General features: G+C 37.1%; 1 protein-coding gene across 7 annotated transcripts; it reads left to right on the forward strand.

Moving 5' to 3' along the window:
• Positions 1-12,157: 12,157 nt before the first annotated feature.
• NUDT12 (nudix hydrolase 12) lies at positions 12,158-23,009 on the forward strand. 7 transcript variants are annotated; one of them, XM_015849470.2, is made up of 7 exons: positions 12,158-12,255; positions 12,780-13,015; positions 14,944-15,539; positions 16,582-16,749; positions 18,223-18,336; positions 20,181-20,380; positions 21,631-23,009. In XM_015849470.2, exons 2-7 carry the CDS (start codon positions 12,810-12,812, stop codon positions 21,739-21,741), a joined length of 1,395 nt encoding a protein of 464 aa, XP_015704956.1. In that variant the 5' UTR covers positions 12,158-12,255; positions 12,780-12,809; the 3' UTR covers positions 21,742-23,009. The 7 variants fall into 7 exon arrangements, with proteins under 7 accessions (XP_015704956.1, XP_015704959.1, XP_015704955.1 ...); XM_015849473.2 differs by having other exon boundaries at positions 12,203-12,255; positions 12,802-13,015; XM_015849469.2 differs by having other exon boundaries at positions 12,224-12,347.
• The last annotated feature ends 2,471 nt before the right edge of the window (positions 23,010-25,480 follow it).

Consider the following 25,480-nt stretch of genomic DNA (forward strand, 5'->3'; position numbering starts at 1 on the left):
CCAGATTTAAGCATCAAATGTTAACACTTCACCAACATAAAGCAGGATTCTAGGAAAAGCTCAGAACAGTGCTTGAGGATTCTGTTTATTTTTCTCCCAGAAAGTTGCTCTCTGGCATCCCAAGATGAGAAAGGGGACAGAATCAAAAAAGTGTGAAAACTTGTGTGTTCAAAGAATCACAGAATGGACTGATTTGGAAACAACCTTAAAGATCATCTAGTTCCACTACGCCTCCCATAGGTAGGGATACTTCCCACTAGATTAGGCTACCCAGGGCCCAATCCAACCTGGCCTTGAACACTTGTAGGGTATCCACAATTTCTCCAGGCAATCTGTTCCAGTGCTCCACCATCTAACCTAAATCTTCTCTAAAGAGGTCTAGTTTAGTCTAGTTTAGAACTATTCCCCTTTGTTCTATCACCAACAAGCCCTGTAAAAAGTTGGTCTTCCTCCTGTTTATAAGCTCCCTCTAGGTACTAGAAGGCCACTGTGAGGTCTCCTCAATCCTTTTCCAGACTGAACTCCATCTTTACCAGCTTTTCTCACAGGAGAGGTGCTCCACACCTCTGATCATCTTCGTGATGCTCCTGCAGACCCACTCCATGTTTTTCTTGTTCTAGACACAGTACTGGAGGTGAGTCTCACAAGGGCAGAGCTGAGGGGAACAATCCCTTCCCTTTGCCTGCTCAGCACTCCTCTTCTTGATGCAGCCCAGGATACAGTTGGCCTTCCAAGATGCAAGCACACACCACAGGCTCATGCCCAGCCTTTTGTCTACCAGAACCCCAAGCTGTCCTTAGCAATGCTGCTCTCTGGGAGTTCTTCTCCCAGACTGTATCTGGGATTACCTTGACCCAAGTGAAACACCTCACAGTTGGCCTTGTAGAACCTCATTAGTTTTGCATGGGTCCACTTCCCAAATCTGTCCAGGTCCCTCTGGGACCCTTCATCCATTTCATGGAAAGCATACTTTATCATGCATAACAGTTTCTTGGGAAAACAAATATTATCACTCTGAACAATTTATCCTCCTTTTTTCCAGTTTTATTGCTGAGCATGATATTACATGGTATAGCAAAACCGTTTGGTCAGTTTGAGTCAGCTGCCCTTGTGCCTTCTTAGCTTCTTGTGCACCCCCAGCTCAAAACTGGCAATGTAGTCTGAGAAACAAAGAAGTCCTTGGCTCTACCTAGGCACTGCTCAGCAACCACTAAAGTGTTGGAGTGTTATCAACACTGTTTTCAGCCTAAGTATAAAACTGACCACACCATCATAGACAAAAAACTAACTCAGTTCCAAATAAAAAGTAGGACATCAAGAAGAGAGTCTGATGTCCCCTGCACATGGAACCCTGTCATTCTGTACTAGTGGAATGATTTTTAGGTGAGCTATTACAAGAAACTTAACACAGAACCTCAGCAGTATCGTCTCAAGCTCTGCAGCTCCTTCAGAGATACTAACAGTTGGTAGAAGTTAAAGATGCTATAAATAGCTGCAAATTGCAACAGAGGACAATAAAGTCAAAAACGAATAAACAAGCTTAGCAATTAGTCCTGTAATTAAATGTATAAACGTAATTTACCACAACAAAATGAGGGGTAGCCAAAACATGTTCTTTAAGACAAACTGTTTCAGTTATGTTTTTAAATACTTATTAAAATGTCAACAGCTTCTTGAGCTTTGACAATAACCATTGCATTAGCAGAAATATGACAAATCTGAAATAATGGCATAAAAATTACAATGAGCTGTTGTTGTGTTTGAGTTTTTGACATTTTAAAACCATATTTATTGTACCCATTTTTCTTTTAACTGCATTCACTTTCCTCTACCTGTTCTTCTATAAACCATGTATAATCATTCACAATTCCATCTCAAAGCAAGCATAAAATAAGCTTGCTATCTTTTATAACAAAAAACAACTTTATGTAGGAAAATAACTTAAAACCTATTCCACATTTCCAGTAGGAGAAACTACTTGAAATAATGCTGTGACTAAAATCTCTTTATTATTTTCAAAAAGAAAGTCACAGGACTGCTTATTTGGTGATATTTAACTTTTTACAGAAGAGCTGACGCTATATAAACACTGGATGATCACATGCATCAAAAATCCTGATCTTGGTAGCACTGCCACCTGCTGATGAGCCTTATTTTGTTGCCTGCTCAGAGTAGTTTTAAAACACCCATTTTGTCCAGCATATTTCACCTAGTCTGTAAGAAGAACACATAATCAACATTGATATTTATATTACATTTTAAACACCACTCCTTGTTACCATTTCTGTTGGCAGCAGATGCATAGTATACCTTCTCACACTTTTTAAGTGTACAGAATAATCACAGAGAAGATTCTGTCCAGTTAGTAGGGGGTGTCTTATGAATTTTCATGCATTTCTTAACAGAATTTAATAATAAAAACTAAAGTGCAAACCAAATTAAAGAAATAGAATGTTAAGTTAATGCTAAGAATGTGGGGTTTTTTTAAACACACAAACAGTACAGAAACCCAGAATGTTAATGAAATTCTGCAGAGAGGAGAACAACAAAACGGGTTATGGTATTTGATTTTTTAAATTATTATTATTTTTTATTTATTTTTGAACCTAGGCTTTCAGCTTTACAGTATCAATAGACTCCTGAGAATTTCATCTGGGAAGGCCATTATCCAGTGAAACAAACTGTTACAAGTCTGCCTCTCAACAATCAAAATGGAAATATCCCAATTTCTTGTTTCAACAGAAATGCAAGCAATCTAAGAACAATTTTATTTCTGAAATTTAAACCTGTCACACATACATCCCTCGGTTTTATAAAAGTATTGTCTGTTCATAATAACTAATGATATGATAAAGCCTATGAATTCTTCAGACTATGCAGTTCTGATCATAAAATAAAGCAAATGGCAAAAAAGAATTCTTACTTCTTCTCTTAAAATCATACTATCCTAAGTACAGTACAAAATGCATAAATTACAACAGATCCAATAGATCCATTTTAAAAAGAAATATCCTTGTGTATAGTCTAGGGGCTCTTCAAGTAATTCTTACTATACAAGATCTGTATTTTTTGGCAGTTTTGTAATAAAATTGAACAGTAACACCTTCAACTCAATTTACTCTGCTCACTCTAAAGCTTCCAAATGATGAGTCCAGAGGAAAATTTACAGAGCAGGACCTTCAGTACTTTCATCAGCCATGTTATCCAGGGGGAGAAGCTGCTCCCTTACCCAGCTCACCTCTGAGAATCCTCACAGGAAATATCCTTGCAATGGGGTTAGAGTCAAACCAGCTAAGACACTTGAATGCAATAACAGTCGCCATGCTCTTCCCAAAGGTCAAGACATCCTACGAACATCACTCATGGAGCAATTTCAGGAACTTGTGGAGAATGGCAGCATTTGAATACCACTAGCAGAGGAACACTTCAGACAATTGTGCAACAGCATGAAATCAAATAAGCTAACGATCAGGAACAAAAGGCCAGCAAATAGCTTTCTTTTCAAAGTAAGTACAGAAAGGAGCAAGAAATCAATTTATTTTTTTTTCTTTTTCTTTTTTTTTTTTTTTTTCAGGAAAGGCACACTAAAAACATTAAAAGCAATAATAAGACAACTTTGACTGTTTATGAGGAACAAGCAAGCATTCAACATGTTCATGAAAGAACACTATAATTATTTTCCACATATTATTATTCTGCAACCATGTGCTTCTAGCAGTTTTAAAACCACTTTCATAAATGTGCAATTTTTTAACCCTTAATTTGTACAAGTGAGTTTTACCTAAGAGTTCACTCACATACACTGCTGATTTTTGTTTTGAAGTTAGTTTGCATACAAATACTCCTGCAAGCACAACAAAGGAGTTTATTCTTACAATATCTTATTTACATCTTTAGCCTATTGTATATGTAAAAACATATTTAAACACATAATGTGGTCCTAACGTGCCACGTCCTGCTTGTAAGGGGATGGAAGGGGTGACCAGATTCTAAATTTCAGATTACTAAATTTTAGGAGGCAGTAGCTGTGCTACTCCATCTTTCAAATCAAATGGCCTATACTGATATTTAAAATATTTAGCTGGAAAGAAAAATCTTCACTGTCCAGTGCCTGTTTCTTAAGGCTGAATTCTGTTGCTAAATGAAATTTAGCAATTTACTGTTGCTAAAATGAATTTTTTTCTTTTTTTTTTTTTTTTTTATGGATTCCAGGACAAAAGAGACAATATTCTTGGGCAGATGTGAGGAATCATATTGAGGATGTTTTTAGGTACTCTTTATTTTAGGTACATTCTCTCCTAATTCCCTACTGCATTCCCCACACAGACCAAGAATTGCAGAGAGACAGCAAAAAAGACCAGACTGACAGAACAAGGACTCTGGTACCACTAACACAGAACAGAATTATAAATGATGTCTAAAAGTACCACAACTAGCATGGTGACAATGAAGTTCAGATACTTCACATGTAAAAGAGACAATGACAGTTGTACTGTCATCAAAAACATAAATGAGAAATGATTGTGATTTTTCTTCCAGTCTAACGAAAGAATCTAAAGATAGTAGTAGGTTGTGTGTCCAAAGTTAAAACAAAACAGAATAAATTCTACACAACACGGAAGTAAGCTGCAGGTTTCCTTGCTGTGGGTAATAATGTGGGTGCTAGAATGAAAAATACAAATTAAACAACTCTTTATTCAAAAAATTGTTCAACTATTATTGAATATCAATTCAACAGCAAAGATATTCTGCAGAGGACTGGACACAGGTCTGTGTTCTTACATTCTTTGACATCATGAGATATGCTATTAACCACTGCCAGAGAAGTGACAGACGCCTTAGACTAGACAAACTGTGCACGTACCAGTCTGAAACAAAACAGCCAAACTATCTGAAAAGGGTACTGAGAATAAGCAATTGTAACAAGATCAAATGGCAGGGACTAGCAATTTGCAAAACCACACTTAACTCCTCAGTGCAGTTACCCACCTGTGGGAGAGAACTGCAGAAAGGAGTAAGATGAAAAATAGAGAGAAAGTGGAAAAAAGTATAATGAACATGAAACGTGCAGGTGAATCAAGACCGCAAACATAAGTAGATCCAAAAGATGGAGAAATGGGTTAATGTGGCTGATAGAAAATGAATTTACCTGATGGCTGCACCAGGCTGCTTTCTGAAAACCGATCTAAACTATTTCATTTCTTTTACAGGGAGCACACAGTGACAAAACTTTGTGTTTCTTCAGATATTGCTCCATATGATGATTATCTCCACCCAAGTCATTAGCTGCACAGGCAGAAATCTTTATGGTAGATCTTAACATTCCAACTCATATCTGAAAATACAAACAGATTTTAATTATATACTCCCCTAAAGAAAAAGCTGAACCTGTTGAGTTTCACATTCAGATACAAGAACCTCATACAAAAGACACAAGAAACCTCTTATAAGTTTATGAAGACTTTAAATTAAAACATTAAGATTAGAAAATGCCATACTTCATGACACTAATAAACGACTTATTATATAAATGACAAGAGAACACTACTACATGTGTTTATTTGTTTGTTTGTTTGTTTGTTTGTTTTGTGGTGGCATCTCTTATAGCATGTGCATATTTTCTGTGCTCTGGGAATTAAATGGGTGGCTTTCTGGAAAAAAAAAAGTTAATTGTTTCCTCTCCTGTATTTTGGAAATACAAGGTGTAGAAGATCAAGGTACAAAATTAAAGCAGAGCAAGAGACAATCAATGAAGGCTGCTTTAGGAAGCTCAATATTTAGCCTTGTTTTGTTTCTACTATTTCCAGGAAAATCTATTTTTTCCACAAAAATTCCTCAAATTAGTTTTGTTGTTCAAACTCCCCATTAACTTAGGGGCAGGCATCCTATAAATTCAAGCAAGCTGTAAGCCATCCATTAAAGTTGCATCATGTATGTAAATAGCAGTTCTCTTCTTCACTTTTCTGTGTTGTTGGTTTCAATTCAGAGTGTAGATTCTACAGATCATCAGAGTGTCATCTGGCACAGTGAGGCAGTAAGTCCTTCATGTGTCCAAGATCTTGCTTAATACAGGAAGACTATGAACAACACAATGCCCCATTGTGAGAACTGTCTCTCCGGAATAACTGTGAATGCATTCTAGTAACAGGTACATAAGTTCTCAAGGTTAGCATCCAAGCATTACAACAACTGCATCTCACATGATCCAACTGCCTTCACTCACCACAGAAAATCCTTACTCCTAGATACATGGAGAAACAATGTTATTAATAAATCACAACAAACCTATTCCAAATTCAGTAGTCCATACTGCCATTCACTTTTATAATTTTCTAGCTACTAATATGGGAGCAACACACAGGCTTTTAAATTCCCAGAGGTACTGCTTTAAATGATATTCAGTTTGGGAGGGTCGCAAGTCATATATACTTTCATAGATGTTATTTTCCTTAAATATACCCCATCCACTTCAGATAAAGGAAATTCAAAGTATTCTTCAAGTTTCCCCATTGTAGGGTTTGGTTTTTTTTAGACATTGAGGATGGGGAATTACTGAACAATTACATGCTCTGGAACAATCTAAACTTACAGTACTTTCTGGTTCAGAGGGGCCTCTTCTGCATTTTCTCCATAGTAACATTAAGAGCTTGTTTCCCTAATAAATGTATATTGCTAAGCTTCTGCAGATAAGGTTATGAAACAACTAAGAATCAGCAATTCTTTTCAGAGTGATTCTCTCCCATTTGTACTATCACAGTGCCATCTTTTAGGTGCTAACAGGAGCAATGTGCAAACCTCTTGCAGATGCTTCAATTCTATTTTGCCCAAGCGCTGTAGTGCTCCCCGTGGCACTTAGTTACATTCTTTACAGCAGGGGCTTTTTCTTTCCACAGGCTGCAGTGCAAAATGAATAGGGTATCAAGGTATTCAGACATTATTCCACAGTTGTTGTCTACAGTAATTAGCATACATTTTTAAGACTATCATTAGTCACTATCAATACAGAGTCATGATGGTTTCTTTCAGGATCAGATAAAAATAGTGACACCGCATTTATTTCCATTCTCATAATAACAAACTCATTCAAACTCCAGAAGCCTTATAAATGCAAGTTTACAACAACACTCCCCACTAATAGATCCAACAACTCGGTCAAGTAAAAGTCTATACTAGGTTGTATATATATATTGTGCAATATACAATTTTTGGTTCCTAAAGTTCAAGAATTCAAGAATCACACCAGAGGTGAGCATCACTTTGAGGCTCTTAGTCAACCTATCTCAACCTAGATGCCTAAAAGATCAAAGGAATCAACTTTTTAAAAGGACAGTTTATCACTGCATGTTTTTCAAAAGAAACACTAAACTGCTTTTAGAAAATTCAGCTCAATGCTTAAAGTTCCACATAATCACTGGAAGTCAAAATATTTTATCCAGCATGATAACTGAATCCATCAGCAGAACTAAAACATACATAAGTGTGTTAGCATGTTTTTATCATTTTAAATTTCCACTCAGATTTTTATAATAGTCACTGATACCGAAAACAGAGGGCATTACATTTCTTTTTTAATCACACCTTCAGATATGCATCAAATTTCACTTTAGCTACTCATGAGAGTTAGGGGCTACTGACAACATGTTAAGACACCTAGAACATTCCCTCTCACCAACAGAAAAATGGAACTCTGCTTCTAACCACATATTCCCAAGTTTCTGCAATATTCATCATGATTCAAAAACACCACTGCCTAACAGAGATCAGTTAGCACATACAAACAGTGCAGGAATAGCACAGTACAATCCCTGATACATTAAATACAAAGTATACAGATTTGGAAAAGGCATATGGTGAGTGCTGGGGAGCAGCAAGGACACAAAACAAACTGAATTCTTAACTACCAGACCCTTAACTACCAGGCCCTGAAGTATGTGTTCTGCATAACATACACTTTCAGACGGCCTCCAGGAAGAGTCTGGCCAAATCAGTACTTCATACAGAACTTCTTTGATGTTGGTCTGGCAAGAAACAATACTGTGAATTTTCAGCTGAGTAAACTATATAGAAAATATAAGCAAATCAAATTTTAAATGAGTACATTTAAAAGTATTCATTAGTACATTTAATACTGGAAAACTATTTGCTAGGAAATAGAGGCACAGTAAAAAGATCAGTACATAGAGAACTGGGTAACACATAGTTTGGCTCTGAGGATATATAGCTCAAGGACATCAGAATCACAAACTGCTTCCATATAATTTCAATCACAGGTTAAGAAAAGAGGGCGATTCTACCTACAGTTCTAACTAGCATTAAAGGCAATATGCATCTCTCATGAAGTTCTGTTTATAAAATGAAATCTTGATGAACGGGCATATTAAATCTTCTATCTGAGATCCAGACATAATTAATAAATAAAGAAACATTAAAACATTATTTACAACAATTTAATGAAACAGTAAAGTATAGATTCTTATAAACTCACTATTCTTGTTTTATACATGATGTGAGGAATCTGGAAATGGAATATATGTGGAAGAACTCTTTAATCTAAACTAGTTTAATCTGCATGCCTCAGCTGGAGTAAGAAGAATCAGTTTAGCAGTTTTACTGTAGCACTATCACCAGCACTGTATTCTGACCCCTCAACAACCACTTTTCCTACAGAGGAAAAGCAGTGTGAGGAAGAAGCAAAAAACAACCTGTGCAACTCATTACATAAATGTTTTATGAAGAACACGACCCTTGCCCTATATCACGTTTCTTCTTCCAAAGTGGCACACTGAAGAACTGCACTACACTGTACTTCAAGAACAGGAACAAGCTTCTTGGAACAAGAACTTGTGTCTAAATAATTTATTGTTGAATAAAACCATGCTTCCCATTTTGCAAACTGAGAAAGCCTTCAATGATATTAAAACTGATGGAAGACTTTTGTGTTTGTAGAATTTTGGTGGAAGAAATTTTGAAGGAAATTCCCAGGAGAACTCCTTCAAAGTGATTTTTTCTTCATGGAGGCAGAGCTAGTTTTTGTAGGATCTAATATGTGCATAGCTGCTATGGTCAAAATTCCCAAAGGAAAATTCTTGAATGGAGAAGTAAAAAGTGAAAGCAGAAGCATTCTGATATCTCTAAAAAAATCTGCCTACAGATATTATACGTGGTCTACATATTTTTCCTTGGGAGCTTAAAGTAAAGAATCTTTCATGTACATATTTGTTGCATGTTAAACATTTTTTTAATCTCTAAAAAGGAAAATGGAAAAGAGCTTAATAAATTCATTGAAAAATGAAGCATGAAAAGTCTAGTAAAATGGTCCTCTAAAACTGTTTCATATTGTACCTGCCATAGATAAAAGAACTACTAGATGTAGCACTGAGGATAATAGAAGCTTCCTTGAAGGATATCTGATATTTATGTCTACAGCATTTGTTTCACTATGTACCTTGACCAGTGTTGCTGCAAGATTTCCACATGTGAGTATGTGAATGTACACAGATTATACATAACCAACTTAAATATATCGCATTAACATGAATGTGAATGTTAAAGAGACTGCATATATTTCATCTCACAGAAGCTTCGAGCAATACACTTCTTTCTAAATCCCAAGACACTCAGTTCCAGCCTCCTGTCTCATCCTCTCCCTTGGACTTGGGACAATTTCTCATTCTTGAGTTGTTTCATTGTACAAACAAGCAAAGCAAGTTTCTAAGTCTTTAACAGGGTAAGACAAGTCATTCAAATAAATAAATTGCTATGCTGTGCTGCAAGAAAAGCTTTGGTTGCCTGAACAAAGCACGCTTCAGCCCACCTAAGAGATCACTGACTTTATTGCACAGATCACGATGTAAGTCTGCATTGTCATAATTTCATAAATGGCAGATTTAAGACACTAGTAAGAAGTAATTTGTGCCTTTGAATGCCTATTACAATGCGAAAAGCTATTTCCTTCTTCAGTCATTAATCATCACAGGAAGAAAGAACGCCTCTGGGGTTCAGCTATTGAGGGTCCGGTGGCAGCTCTTCACCAGGTGGAAACGATTATTTATGGGTACATGACCCACATCGTATCGAGTATGGCTAGACAGTTTCTAACTGATTAAATAAAATTAAAATCACATTCCTTACCTTTTCATTTGTTTCTATCTGGAAAAAAGCTCTTACCAATTCCTTATGCACATTCACTGCCTTGTGCCATCATTATTTCTACATGTAATCTCACATAGCTGACCCTCTGCTGAGTACAGCATTTACAAGAGTACAAAACAACACAAAGCACAGAATTTCAGGCCCACTTAATGAGTATAAAAAAACATATAATAGACACGCATATATAATAGAACTCCCAACAATTTGGTATTTTTAGCTAATCATTTAACAGTGACTAATTATAAAACTGCATAGGCTGCAAAAATTAATAACCTAAATTATTATGAGCTTTAAAAATTGAGGCCATGCTGTATTTTTTCTATGCAATACTATATAAGACACAGTAAGTAGTTATGCCACTGCTGGGACTGACAGAACCCAGTCACAGTTTCTCTCATTCTCTTTAGTCAGTGCTGCAAATATGTGCTGTTGTGAGTATGTCTCATGTTTCCTTAAAGCACCACAAGCAAAAGCAGTCTGGTCTGTATGGGTTTAAAGTGTTGATATATTCAAGAAACCTGACAATATGAATCTACCAGACTTGATAACTGGAAAGGCATGTAAAAAGAAAACAAAATATCTTCAAACAACCAAATTTTAAGTTGGTTTTGTTTTTTTTTTTTTCTTTATTCTCTGAAAGCTTATGTGTGGCATCAGGACTTCAAAATACCTGGTGTTGGACTAACATTTATCCACATTTTTTAAGCCAAGTACAAAGCTTGGTAACCACAGGTAGACAAACTGCAGTAGTCCCATCAGTGTTACCAGTGTGTCAGCAGCAAAACAGCTTGTGTAACAGCTGGTGAGTCTGGCCCAGCCCCTGATGGATGGTTTGCAGCGTACAGTTATTTTTGTTTCAATCACGTGGTTTAAAACTGACTAAAAAGAACAAGTGCATTCTTCTTGAGCTCCCAAACCCAATTTACTTCATAGTTTCTGTTCATGTATTTAAGTATTTACCATAAGTCCCTGCATCACCAGATGTTTCCTTTTGCAGATGTTAGGCATCAAAATGCCTACAGTCAGCTCATGTTCAGCAGTTCTGACTGCCCCTTTTCTCACTAATCATAGGCTGCATGCACTCTTCGCTCTTAGTCAGTGGTAATTTTCATGTTTTGATGCTTCTAGGAAGCAGTGCTTGTTAAATACATGCATTTTCCTAAGACTGGCAGTCACAATTTCCCTAAGCTTTTCACACATTAACAGCACACACTTGTGAAACTATCTTCCAGCTTTTATCACAGAATAGCTTAGGTTGGAAGGAACCTTAATGACCATCCAGTTCCAATTCCAACCCCATGCTGTGGGCAGTGCTGCCACCTTGCTAATAAAGCTGCCCATGATCCTACCCAACTTGGTTTTGAACATCTCCAGGAGCGGAGATGTGCCTGTGTCAGGACTTCACCACCATAGAATTATAGAAGAGCAGAATGGCTTGGGTTGAAAATGATTGCAATGATCATCTCGTTTCAAGCCCCCTGCTATATGCAGGGTCGCCAACCACTACACCCTATCACTATACAACTGTAAAGTCAGTTCTCCTCCTATTCATAAGCGGCTGCTTATGAAAAGGAGTACCGGAAAGCCACAGTTGGGGCTCCCTGGAGCTTCCTTTCCTCCAGGCTGAAGAAGCCATTAACCAAGGAGAAGTGCAGCCCTCTGACCAACTCTAGGGCTGTCTCTGGACCCACTCCCACGGCTGCACTCCTCGCTGCGGGCCCAAATACACAGCACTCCACGTGGGGCTTCACGAGAGCAGGGCAAAGGGGAACTGCCAGCACTCCAGCTCCCCTTTCAATTGCTATCTCCTGCTGTATCTCGTTTGTTCTACATCTCTTGCAATTAGTACTCTATCTTGTATTCTATCATTAATCCGGTTTATTACCTTGCAAAAGAAAGCAATTTTTATAGCTAAATAATTTGTCCGACAAAGAGTAACCAGGCAGAACTGCCAGGGATTGCTGCTACAGCCAGCACCCACTGCTAAGCGGCCTGACCGCTGGGCGCCCTCCCGACCCCGGGGCAGCGGAGCGGGGGGGGAGGCGGGCCGGCTTTGGGACGCGCCCCTTCCGCCGCGGAAGTGCGAACGGAACCAGGCTGACGGTAATGGGGCGACCGGCAGCTCGGCCCTACAGCGGGTGCGGGCCCGGGAGATAAACAGCGGGTCACGTACGATCCTCCCCCGCCTGAGGCTGGTCCGTAGCCTACGCCGGGACGAGCCTAGGGTTAAAACGGCTGCTACCTTGCATGCACAGCCAAAGCGCCCTAGTGACGCTGCTGCATGCCCTAAGTGCGGGCTGCGCGTGAGTGGAGCTGGGTCTGTGCCGGGGGCGGGCGGACTGACAGTGTCCTGCTGCCCTGTGAGGCCTCCAAGCAGCTGTGGGGACATTGGTGGAGTTAAATGGCCGACGCTGCGCCGCAGGTGTCTGCTTAGGGAAGGTCGGCCTAGAGAGAGCAGTGGTCTGGTCTTCTGGAGAGAGACCCCTGTTATGTGTGTCTTCCATTGTTCCCAGAGCTCTTGGGGTTTGTGTGTCAGGTTTTGTGTTTTTCCAAAGGGTTATCTGTGTCGTGTTAAAAGTTTACTTGGTTTACTGAAAATATTTTCCTAACAGTGAGTATATTTTTAGGTGTTCTTGTTTTCTAACTCAGTTGAGACAATGACCAGCTTTGAAAAGAACTTCCATCAGGAAATGATTTCTCAGCTGCATAATTTTGCTGCGGTTGGAGACACAGCCAGGCTGAAAGCATTGCTCAGCCGTTCCCCATCACTGATCAATGCGACTTCAGGTAATGGCTGGACAGCTCTGATGTACGCTGCAAGAAATGGACACTTTGATGTTGTACGGATACTTCTTGAAGGAGGGTAAGCTGTTGAGTAGGTCCTGTTGAAGAGCTAAGTCCCATTCTTCCCGTTTAAGTATGGCATCAGATAAGTACATTTACTTGCTAGAAAGCAGAAGAATTTTCAGGGTTAAAACTCATAAATTTGTGTTAGTTTATAAATGGACTGTGCTACTGCATCATGGTTTCCATACTTTCTAACAGCAGTTATTACAGTATGAGGATTTCTAAAGTTACTGCTTTGATCTTCAAAGACAGGGTCACTCACCCCAGAAACCAATACAGTACAATAAAATACAATGATACAACAACCCCATTACAAATACTGTTCTGAGTATGAATTTGATACATTTAATTGTTCCACTTAGGCTTTTTGTCTCAGGTTTAATTGTAATACACTTGAACCTGTGTTACTGCAGAACATTTGCAGGCACATTGGCCATTATTTTGGATGTGATAGACGTGCCTTTACCAAAGTCAGTTATTGCTGAATTTCATCCATTCATTTTTATTATTTTTCAGATGGTTCTTCTTTATTAAACTTTTTGGCATTTTTTTTTTGCTTGTCAGGAATGTATTTTAAATTATATTGTCTATTCTCAAGTCAACTCCTGTAGTTCTGGTGTTGGAAGTCACCAAGTAAAACGAATGCTTCAAAGGTCTTGAAACCTCAGGATTCTTCTAAAGGCTGAATAAAGCCAAGATTGACACATTTCAAATGAATACCATTACAAAATGAGAGCAAGAGCTCAGTTGAGCTTTACAAGTGGTGTCCCTCATGTTAGTATTGACGTCAGTGTTATTTAATGACTTTGTCAGTGACACATACAGTAGATTGAGCGCACCATCAGCAGGTTCACATCATGGATGATGGCAATCTGAGTGGCACAGTCCTTGCAAGCATTTAAGAACAAGCTGTATGGGGCCCTGAGCAGACAGATATAATGGGAGTTATCTCTGCCCAAGGCAGGAAGGCTTGGAATCTTATGATCTTTAAGGTCCCTTCCAACATAAATGTCTCAGTGATTTTGTGAAGACCACTCGGTTCCTTTCTGTATCCCTTGTTACACTGCCAAACTAGACTAGATTATTTTGTGGTTATAAGTAATTATCAAGCATGCTATTCTACTTCCTCCTGGATTTTCACATCGTTATTTTTAAGACCTACTAGGGTACTGTACCTTCTTCTGCTGGAGCTCACTGTGGAGTCTCAAGGGAGTCTTCTTATGTACCATAATTAGTGAATTCTAGCACATAGAGCAGCTTTGCTGTGCCACATATTGTAGATTGAAATCCTCTGTTTTTGAGGAGTCCTCTGAGATTTTGGAGAATCATAGAATAGGAGAATCAGAAGGTCATACAGTCACAAGGTTGGAAAGGACCTACCAGATCATCTAGTCCAACCGTCCTCCCATTACCTTTGCTACCACAAGCTACTAAACCATATGTTGTAACTCGTCATCCAGTCACCTCTTGAACACTCCCAGGGATGGCAACTCCCACCACCTCCCAGGGCAGCCATTTCAGTGTCTGACCATGCTCTGAGAGAAAAGGTTTTTCCTTACATCCTTACAACTAATCTAAACCTCCTCTGGTACAAATTGTTGCCATTTCCTCGGGTCCTGTTTGTCACCTGGGAGAAGAGGCCAAACCCTCCTCATCACAACCTCCCTTCAGGAAGTTGTGCAGTGAGGTCTCCCCTGAAGAAGTTGCCAGTTCAATAGAAGTTCTACGTTCTATTTAAAAAAAAAAAAAAAAAAAAAAGGAATGCAACTCTGATCATTTTCTAATACCATTAGTATGTAGCCCGAAGAATGCCCTTGATTCCGTGTTCTGAAAAGTTGATGCAGCTCAGTAGTATCAGATCTATCTGTTGTAACAACAGTACAGTATTGGAACTTTTCCTGAAAAATTCACTCTGTTAACTGTTGTTCTTTTCTGTTTCTGTAGGTGTGACAGGTCCATCATTAATAAATCAAGGCAGACAGCACTGGACATTGCTAAATTCTGGGGGTACAAGCACATTGCTAATTTGTTGTCTGCTGCAAAAGGAGACCAGAAGCCTGGTTTTCTGCCAACTGAAGTGAAAGAATATTCAAATTATTTTGGCATGACACTTCTGGACCGAAGAAGTGATAAAAGAGTAGATTCCAAGTGGCTAAGCAAAAAACAAAGCCATCCAGCTACAGTGTACATTCTCTTCTCAGACCTAAGTCCTTTGGTTACGCTGAATGGGGGAGCAGAGAAGTCACAGCAGCCAGAAGTCAGGCTTTGCAGGCTGCACCACAAGGACGTGGAACAGTGTATGAGCCAGACTGAAGAAATCACCTTGATTTTTCTTGGAGTTGATCTGCACGTGCACACGAATCTTTTGGCTGCTCACAATGGGAAGGTTCTACAAGAAGATGATGAGGATGGGCTCGTTGCTTGGTTTGCTCTTAGCATAAATCCTACTTCTGCTGAGAGATTTAAACAGAAGCATGAGGGCTGTTACTTTCTTCATCCACCAATGCCAGCACTTCTGCAGCTACCTGAGAACGAAGCTGGTAAGATGCATAAAATGCAACAGTAATCAAATGTGTAGTCAGAATGCTTTGGGATTCACGCTTTGAGATTCGCTGAGGTATGCTGGAAGGACAAACCACTGCAAGGTAATCAGGTGTTTTCACTGACATTAGAAACATTAAAATTTTCGCAGTCTTGTCAGTGGTTTTGTGAAGAATTCTGTGTGTAAAAATGTGCAATTGCAAAGTGCTAAAATCTGCATCTGTGAGTAGTAGACTGTTAAATGTATTCATTATCATGGTTTTACAAGAAACAGTTTTAATATTAATGCACGTGCATTACTGTTGTAAAAAGGAGGAAAAAATACATATATATCCCTTGTCAATGTTTTTCATTACAAGAAACTAAGTCATTTGTAACAGTGTGTTGCGTACTTACCTGAGTAGAAAACTGAGAGCAAGTGTTGCAAGATTGGGATTTCAGTTTGAATGAGTGCTATGGGCATGCTGCAACAAGTCTGTTGCAATAATTTCACTTTTACAGAAGGATAAAGGGCAAAATCAACCTGCACCTCATGTTTAAGTGATACAATCAGTACCTCATTATGTCAGGATACCTGTAGTAAATGCATTTTTCACCTTAAAAAAGTGTGGTATGCAGTTCTGGCACTTCCTGCTGGCAAAGAAATTTCAGTGAAAAAGAGGTTATGTTGATCTGGACAAGTATCTTAAATAAATTGATCTATATCTACATCATACTGCATTATATTGCATGCTCAGGGATATGACTTAGCAGAGAGTTGTTAGAGTTAGAGTATTATGGTTAGGCTGCGGTTGGACTTAATGATCTTCAAGGTCTTTTCCAACCTGGGTGATTCTATGATTCTATATGCTGTGCTGCAAATAAAAAGATGTTAAAAAAAAAATGCATTGTGTTGCTTCTTATGCAGCTGATGACAGTTTAAGCCATAGTCTACTTTGATTTTTATAATAGACTTTATTACTTTCTTTTTTATTCTCTAATATTAAAAACTTAAATGAATTAGTATGTGATTTTATGCATTTTTAATCTGTTTTTTAAAAGGAGTAGTAGCCCAAGCTAGATCTGTTCTAGCATGGCACAGCCGCTACCGTTTCTGTCCAACTTGTGGAAGTGCAACCAAGATTGAAGAAGGTGGCTACAAGAAAACTTGTGTAAAAGAAGATTGTCCCAGTCTCCAAGGTGTTCATAACACATCATATCCAAGAGTTGGTGAGGATATTGTAAGATAAGCTGGTTCAAATGTTACTAAGTGCACATTACTCAGGTGTTGTGTTGTTGGTTTTTTTTTTAATTATTTCCGTTTCTAGTCAGTTCTTACATATTTGTGTCTTCCCAGATTGTGCTGTTTCAGCTGTATTTAGGATTACAAAATTCAGATTTCTCTCTTTTACTTTATTCCCTGACATAAAGTAGCAGTGATGACAACAACATTTAGTGCACTGCAATGTAGTTAGAAATTTCAACAATATAAATTATATAATGATTTTAAAAAGATTTAATTTTACATTTATCTCTTGGTGACAGCATTAACCATCTTCTCTGGTTTCAACTTTCGTTGCCAGTTGCACACTGCCAGATTTATTTTTACTCAGAAAATAAGCTTATTATGTGGCTCATTTTGTTTAACTGTTGCAAAGGAGATCATTATAATTGCTATGGTATTGATGCAAATATAACAAGGTATGAAAATGAGCTTTTTTTTTTTCCCTGGATGATTTGGTACCACCTTTCTTTCCACTACCTACAGACTTAAAGAAGGAACGAGGGAATAGAGGAAAGACTGCCAAATCAGTATTGTCTGCTTATGCCTTTCTCTGAAAAAGAAGTGCTTACAGATTGCAATACTGCATATTCTTCTTTATTCCATGTGGCAGATACCCTTAAGTAGGACAACAGACTTTGAGATCACTGATTATGATAATTACTGAAGTGAACCTTTTCATACACAGAAAATACTGACATTTTGGACAATAAAAAAGAGAAAGTGTGAAAAACAATAGCAAAAGAAAAATGTTAACACAGAGGCAGAAACATTTTTAAACAAAATATTGGATTAATTGAGAATAAGAAGGGAAGAAGGTAGATTAACAGTATACAGAAACATATGACAAAAATAATGATACTGGTGGAAAATATTTAGAAAAAAAAAAGTGCATAGAATCATCAGGAGTGAAAAGATGAAGTATCAGATAAGGATTTGATAGCAAACAAGTGAAAGTTGGAAGGTTAGTCAGTAGTGCAGTTAGACTTACTGGCTCTGCGTTGTGTACTTAAGTGGAAACTACACCCTACAGGCCTGTGCTTTTAGAGGGGGTGGTAGTAAATTGTATTGTTACTGAAATTGTTTTTATCTTCGGGATGTATAGCTAAGTTAGTATCTCTGGTACTCTTAACAGATTGTATGCTGGGGTTGCAGGTAATTTATGCCCTAGCCTTGGCTAGTAAAGTCCTTACACAAAGCATTGTTGTCACCGAACACAAAACAACCAATCAAAGCAGAATAAAATAACTGCTTGTTCTGGGCGTTTACACTGTTTTGATTTCAGGCACTTAAAGTTTTCGGACTTGTATACACATTTGGGTATATATTTCAATATAGGCTGATTATTTATTTATTTATTTATTTATTCTGCTTTTAAGTCCTCCAAAAGTTGAAATATGTTCCTTTAATGTCCATTACAGATCCGGTTGTGATAATGCAAGTCATCCACCCAGATGGGAATCACTGCCTTTTAGGTAGACAAAAGAGGTTTCCCCCTGGAATGTTTACCTGTCTAGCTGGATTTGTAGAACCTGGTGAGTAATTTTCTCTTCTCAAATGATTTTTGCACATACCAGTTTCATACATTGTAAATAATTCAGAAATTTGTTCTATTTTACATCAAATAAATGTTTGTTTTTCCCACTATATAAGTTGTAATAAAGATACCTGTAGCATGCTCTGCAGCAGCTGATTTAAAAAAAAGAAAAAAAAGCAATTGAGTAAATAGAGGTTTCAAATCATTCTCTCATCATACTCTTCTGAATCATATACTAAGTGACAAAAAACATAGGAACAACAGGAGTTCTTTGTGCTTAACTGATTGATAAGATGGAAATTTAGCAGAGATCTTATAATATTCAAGGAAAAGCAAAGAGTTTTTGCTAGCTGTGTTCAGCAGTAACATTTGGAATTAGTTGAAATTGTTGGCAGTTGAAGAAGAATTTATAAAACATTCTTATATTGTGAATACATCTTAATCACCAGCTATAGTGTAATTTATAGTAAGTACCTGTACGCTATTTCAGTAACTGTGTGCAAGTGAAATATGGCAAGAGCATGAATAAGCTGATGTAATTTGAAAAAAAGCTAGGTGGTTTATTTCTTTCTCTTCTTTCTTAATTCTCCCAATTTATACATATACTGAAATTTAAGTTCACTGATTTTACCTGTTTCTGATCAGTTTAACTTAATTCCACTAAAACTTTTATTTCTTAGGAGTTGAAATAGTGCTTGGCATATTGCATGGTAAAGAAAATGAAGAAGATAACCACAGATACTGATATTTATCCAGAAATTAATTCTGTAATTGGATGAGAAGACTTAAAAGACTGAAAAGATTGCTTTATTAGTGGAAAGTTATCTTATGGGACAAAGCGAAACATATAGGAACATCAATGTATATCACAATCTGTATTAAAAATGTTTGGTTCTTGCAGAACTGGTTTGAACTGTCTAAAAAGTTGCTTATCTTCAAATAAAGTGCTTACTGATGTGTGGACCGTCCACTTCAGTAATCGGTGGTTACTGCAAAGCATGTATATGCACATGTAAGCTTAAGACCATTTACACTCCATGTATACATCCAGAAGTCACAGAACCAGAATATCTCATGTCAGAAGGTACCTACAATGATCACTGAGTCCAGTGCTTTCCCTACACAGGACCAATCAGAAATGAAGCCATGATTCTGGGGGTGCTATCAGGCACTTCTTGAACTCTGGAAGACTTGGTGCTTTGACTGTTCTCTTGGGAAGCCTGTTCCATTTCCCAGCCATCCTCTCAGTGAGGAGCTTTTGCCTTGTAAATCTTCCGTAAATGTGGACATAAAGTTATTTTTTTATTTCAGTTTAAGTTTGGAGAATTGTCTGCATGTACCAGGATAATGAAGAATGAGTCAGAGAAAGTGAATAATACAGTACAGAATTTTGTACAGGTCTACTTAAGTCTCTATTTTCTTACTGTTGTTTTAGGTAGTTAAACTACCTGCTGTTACATTCTTACTGAAAACTTAAAAGTTAACATCTCTATTTTTAAATGAGCAGATCTGCATTTCAAAATTCATTTAAGGAACAATGAATATCCTACTGAATTTTTTAAGTGTCAGTTGTGTCAGCATGTACGATTAATTATCAATTCAGGAAATTGTTGTTATAGTGGAAAAACTATGATTTTTTATTTTCAGAGTTCCAGTTTGCTGTGGTGGCTAGCCTTATTGGTCTTCTGTGCCCTGAGCTTAAGATCTATACCCTGATCTATGAACTAGATGTCTATGTGTAATTGTCTGTTGCAGCTTAAATCTTTTGAGTCAGTTCAAAACACAGGATGTAATCCTTTCTTGGAGTATTTTCATCAGCTCTTCTTTGCCCTTTTTGATCAGGAGAAACAATAGAAGATGCTGTTCGAAGAGAGGTAGAAGAGGAAGCTGGAGTCAAAGTTGGCCATGTTCAGTATGTCTCTTGTCAGCCATGGCCAATGCCCTCTTCCCTAATGATTGGCTGCTTAGCTGTTGCAGTGTCTACAGAAATTAGAGTTGACAAGAATGAAATAGAGGATGCCCGCTGGTTCACCAGAGAACAGGTAAAGTTCAATTTAATTTCCTACTCGTATTGATTAGTCTGTGGTCGTATCACTTCTGGCAGAATAGATACTTGCTTTTTTCAGCAAGTTGAATGCGATAGTAATCTCTCCATTTTATCATACTGTAGTTGCATTACATTGTATTTGTAGATTACACAAGCAGTAAAAGGCAAGTACTCATAAGGAGCACAATAATTACTGGGTCACAGGCAAGTCTGTTTTATGTCATTATTGCCTCTTAGCTGTTCACCTTTTTCGTTTGGGACACATCCAAATTAGAGTTCTTGTAGCCTAGTTTTCTTCATAAGCCTACGTGCTGTATTTTGGCTGAAATAGTATTCTTCACCTGAACTTCTTCAAGCAAGAATACTACCAAGTTTGGTGGGGCTGGAGGTCAGATTTAGGTAAAAAATTCCATGAAGTCATTATTTTAAATCCTTTTTCCACAAGTTAATTTTTTAATACTCTGGTACTGTGTGTAATTTACTATGCATTAATGTAAAATTCTGTACTTAGATTTCCTGATTATTTAGGCTATAATCAAATGAAACAGATTATAAGAACTTTTACAGAATGAGTTAATGAGTAGAAAATGTGAAGACTGCTTAACCAACATAGTCTTCCAGGACTTTGCCGCAAGCTACTTAAAAGCTAAACTTCTAATAATGCTATACAACTGCTTAGCACTTGCAAGTGTTGTGACTCTGCAAGTCAACTTGAAGGCAAAATTAGCCACCTACAATCTCAGTTTATTTCTAACAACACTAAAAACAATATTTTAAATGGGTAACAGTTATAATACAGCTAGTCATATGCAGATTGGTGTAGAATTGGGCTTAAATGCACTTCAGAAATGTACTGATCTAAAAGCATACACCCATGCTGCTTCAGAAAATGAACAAAACATTCTTTCTCCTACAGTATACGTTAAAATGAAAAATAATTCATGAAGAGTATATAGCACCATCTGGTGGACCTACCAAGCAGAGACTTCTCAAAAACCTTAAATATTATATTAACTGCCTATTTCCACAGTTGTTTGAATAAGAAAATATCCTTTGGGGCATGTTTGTGCTCAAAAATGTCAGAATCTAACACCCCTTCCAGCTGGTAGTAACTCTTTAATGGCTACAGTAACAGTGAACTTATTGATAATCATTACATCAATATTCCTGTGTTAACTCAACATTAGATTCCATATGGCTTATAATACTTCTTCTAAGGGAAAAAAACATGTGTTTTTATTGCAGGTCGTGGATGTTCTCATTAAAGGAAATCAGCGTTCGTTCTTTGTACCACCAAGTCGAGCTATTGCACACCAGTTGATAAAACATTGGATTGGAATGAATGCTAATCTTTAATTAAATTCTTTCTTCTAATGAATTCTCAAATTAGGAATGAATTTGAAAGAACTGCTTGTCTATTGCTTCTGCAACCACGTGAATTTTTGAGTCTTTCTTTAGGTTTCTGAGGTAGACTACACAAATCTTTACAGATTTTTTCAGATCTGAGTGAGAAGTGAATTAAAACTCAGTGAATTTCCCAAGGAAGCAGACAACATATCAACAAAATGAATACTTTATTGTGCCCAGCTACTTTTTGTGCGTGTGTAATTTTTGATCAAATTACTATGCCTGACATGTTATGGTCTTAATGTTAATTTCAGCTTTTCTGCCCCTCACTGGAGGGAATTACTACATTACAGGAAGGCCTAACCTTTCCTTTAGTCTCAACTCTTCATTTAAATCCTCCAGTTCTGTCATACTAGTATTCTCATTTTTTCCTATCTCCATTTTTAAAATTCTTCATGGCACAGAGAATACCAGTGTTCAGTGTCGAAACTCCTGTCAGTAACAGTTATTTTTGAGCTAATAGCATCATTAAGTGGTGAATATGTAGTACCTTTTATCTCTTACATGAAGAACATTCTAAGCAGAACATTTACTCCTCCAGATCCTCCAGTGTGATTTGGCTGGCACTTAACCACTTGTGTGAACTTGAATTTAAATTTCTAACTCAATACACTGTGAAAAATGTTTTGGAAAATCTTTTTAAAAATCCTGAATGTGTTTATGTAAGATAATGCATATGGTGACAGTGAGTTATTTCATCCTGTGATAGAAATGGAACTTTGGAGCAATGGAGGAGAAAAGTAGAATATTTGAAAGAAACGTGAACATATGTACGAAGCTGTTCTATAGAAATTGGGACAGTAGGTTGTTACTGATATTAATAATTTACAGTTGATAGAATTATAATCAACCCCAGCTGTATGATTGAGAAGGCAATATATTAATTATTTACTTAAGTGTTTTTAATGCTGTTGTTCAGATTGTGCCTTAATTTATTGTTGTTGAAGGAATACATAGGCTTACGTCCTTTGAAAATGGAAGGTTATAAAAGCATACCATTATTAATGTCATTATGTTATGAATCAGTACACTGTAATGATGCAGCGATATGAAAAGAAATGCAAATGGCCAGGAGGAAACACAGTGGGGATCATAAGAATTAGTTTATTATTAAGTAGTCTTTGTTTATTCAGAATAATATGAATATTTTTTTAATCAATGTAAATTTTGTTTCAAAATTCTTTGTAAGCCCAGAATCATTAAAAATGTTTTACAGATCCTAATAGTTACTTCTTTCTATACAACAATCCTATTATAGCAACAGCTTTTTATAGCAGTATGCATCAAGCTTCCAAGGAAGAAATTCTTCTGACAGTTAGAGCAGGTAATGAATCATACATTGCTTCATTCTTTTCCTTGTTTCACCCATACCTACAAATTAAGAAAATAAGGGTATCACTTGAGCCATGTGAAACTGAGAAGGAAACAATGCACTGCTTTGCTTTAAAATCTCTTTTACAGAGGAGAGGAAATATAAGACATTTTCATGGACTACCAGTACTAGCAATACTACACATGATCAGCAGAATTAATCTTTTCTAAGTGTAAAACAGAAGGAAGTCTAGTTGCAGCTTCTTTATACAAGTAGAGAAGAGTGGAGAGCATGAAAGGGTAGTGGAGGAAAACATTAAGAAATATGAACAAGAAAGGAATCAGGAGCAGGTAGAAGCAGTATATGCAATGATATAGATTATATAAAATATAGATAAAATATGGGTTCACAGTATCACAGTCTCGTGCGGGTTGGAAGGGACCTTAGAGATCATCGAGTCCAACTCCTGGGATTTGAGCCTCCTGTGTAGCAGAGCGGCACTTCTTCCACTTGCGCCATAAAAATAATAAAAATAAAAAATAAGTAATTTTTAAAATGATACTTTACAGAATGAAAAGAGAAAAAAAAAAAAAAAGAAAAGAAAAAGAAAAAATAAGTTTAAAAAGGAAATGTTTTTGTCTGAGACTGTGGATAAGATTTCCATCTCATAACAGCTGGTAATTATAATTTTAACATATATACACTCTTGGAAGCTAGATCATAGAATGGCCTGGGTTGAAAAGGACCGCAACGATCATCTAGTTTCAACCTCCTGATGTGTGCAGGGTTGTCAACCACCAGACCAGGCTGCCCAGAGCCAAATCCAGGCTGGCCTTGAATGCCCCCAGTGGGGCATCCACAACCTCCTTGGGGAACCTGTTCCAGTGCATCACCACCCTCTGTGTGAAAAACTTCCTCCTAAACCAGTAGTCTTTTTTTCATTCCTTTCATATCTCCAACATATGAACAATTCACAGAAAAGTTGATAAACATCATTTATTTAAGAAAACTAATTTGGTTATTTTGAAATCTAAATTTTAAGTGAAAACTTTCCTAGCTATTTATCAGCAAGATTTGACTTATTTGTAAATAATAAGCTTGAGGTTTACTTTGGAAACACTTATGCATAGAAATATTCTGAAGGCATGGTAATTTGCAGATTAAATATGAAGTATCTAATTGAAGAACCAAATGTGCTACTTATTAGCAACTAGAACAATTTAGGAAAAGACCAAAGTGTAGCATTCCTGAATGAGTCAGAGTAATACCTTCACAGCATCTGAGTTGTGTGCTTTATCCAGACTGTAGCTGTGCTTTTCCCTCTGATAATGCTGTATATTAAGAATATATAATCCTTTAAGCCACAAAAAATAGACATAATTTATTTGCGATGTGCAGTAATAGTAGTAGTAATAGTAATAATCTTGTGGGGCTTGGAAGGGACCTTAGAGATCATCAAGTCCAACCCCCGGGATTCGAGCCTCTGTGCTGCAGAGCGGCACTTCTACCACTTGTACCACAGGGGGATTCGAACCCCACAGGGAGATTCGAAACACTCCCTCAGTTTCTTCTCTCTTGTTTCTGATGTGGTACCAAAGCAGGAGTACTCTTAGTACACGCAGGTTCATTAGGAAGAAAATCTGAAAATGTCGTCTCTTCCAATTTGCTGGAGCACTGATGAGAATTAACTTAATTAAGTAAATAATTTGTAAATATTTGTATTTTCAAAATAATACTAAAAAGTAATATACAATAAAGTGAACAAAAAATAGATGGGAAGTATAAACAGAAAATTTGTGCTACTAGCATTGCTGTAAGCACAAATACTAATGTGAGATTTTTAATAAACCTGCTTTAGTCCCCCTAAGCATACTCCTTTTTTTTCTTTTTTTTCTTTTTTTTTTTTTTCCCAGTAATCGACATGTAAAATGTAAACATGAAAAATCTTTTCAGTGTAGAGAATGAACAGTGTACTCTGTATTTTGTATCATAATGCTATCAAACAGGTAAATGGTTATCTTGAGTTCTACAACATGTGGAGGGACAAGGGCTGAATGTCAGTAGGCTGATTAAAGGTAGATGGGTCATGATGCTTCATGGAATTAAACATACTAATCAGATTCTGAGCTTAAGGGACAGAAATAGAAAAAGAAGTGGAACAAGACTACGAACAACACTGCTCCCTCTTTTATCTTTATTTTAGTATAGGTAGTTTTATTGACTAAGACTTTTCAAACAAAGCTGAGAAATGTAAGGCCCTAATGAGTGGAGTAACTATTTTTCTTTTTTATTTCCTTTAGTTGTTAAATGTTAAATAACCAGCAGTCCTTTTTTTGCCTCACTGATCAGAAAGGTAGGTATAAATAGCATATTGTG

Source organism: Coturnix japonica, chromosome Z, assembly GCF_001577835.2.
Source record: "Coturnix japonica isolate 7356 chromosome Z, Coturnix japonica 2.1, whole genome shotgun sequence".
NCBI classification, from domain to species: Eukaryota; Metazoa; Chordata; class Aves; order Galliformes; family Phasianidae; genus Coturnix; species Coturnix japonica.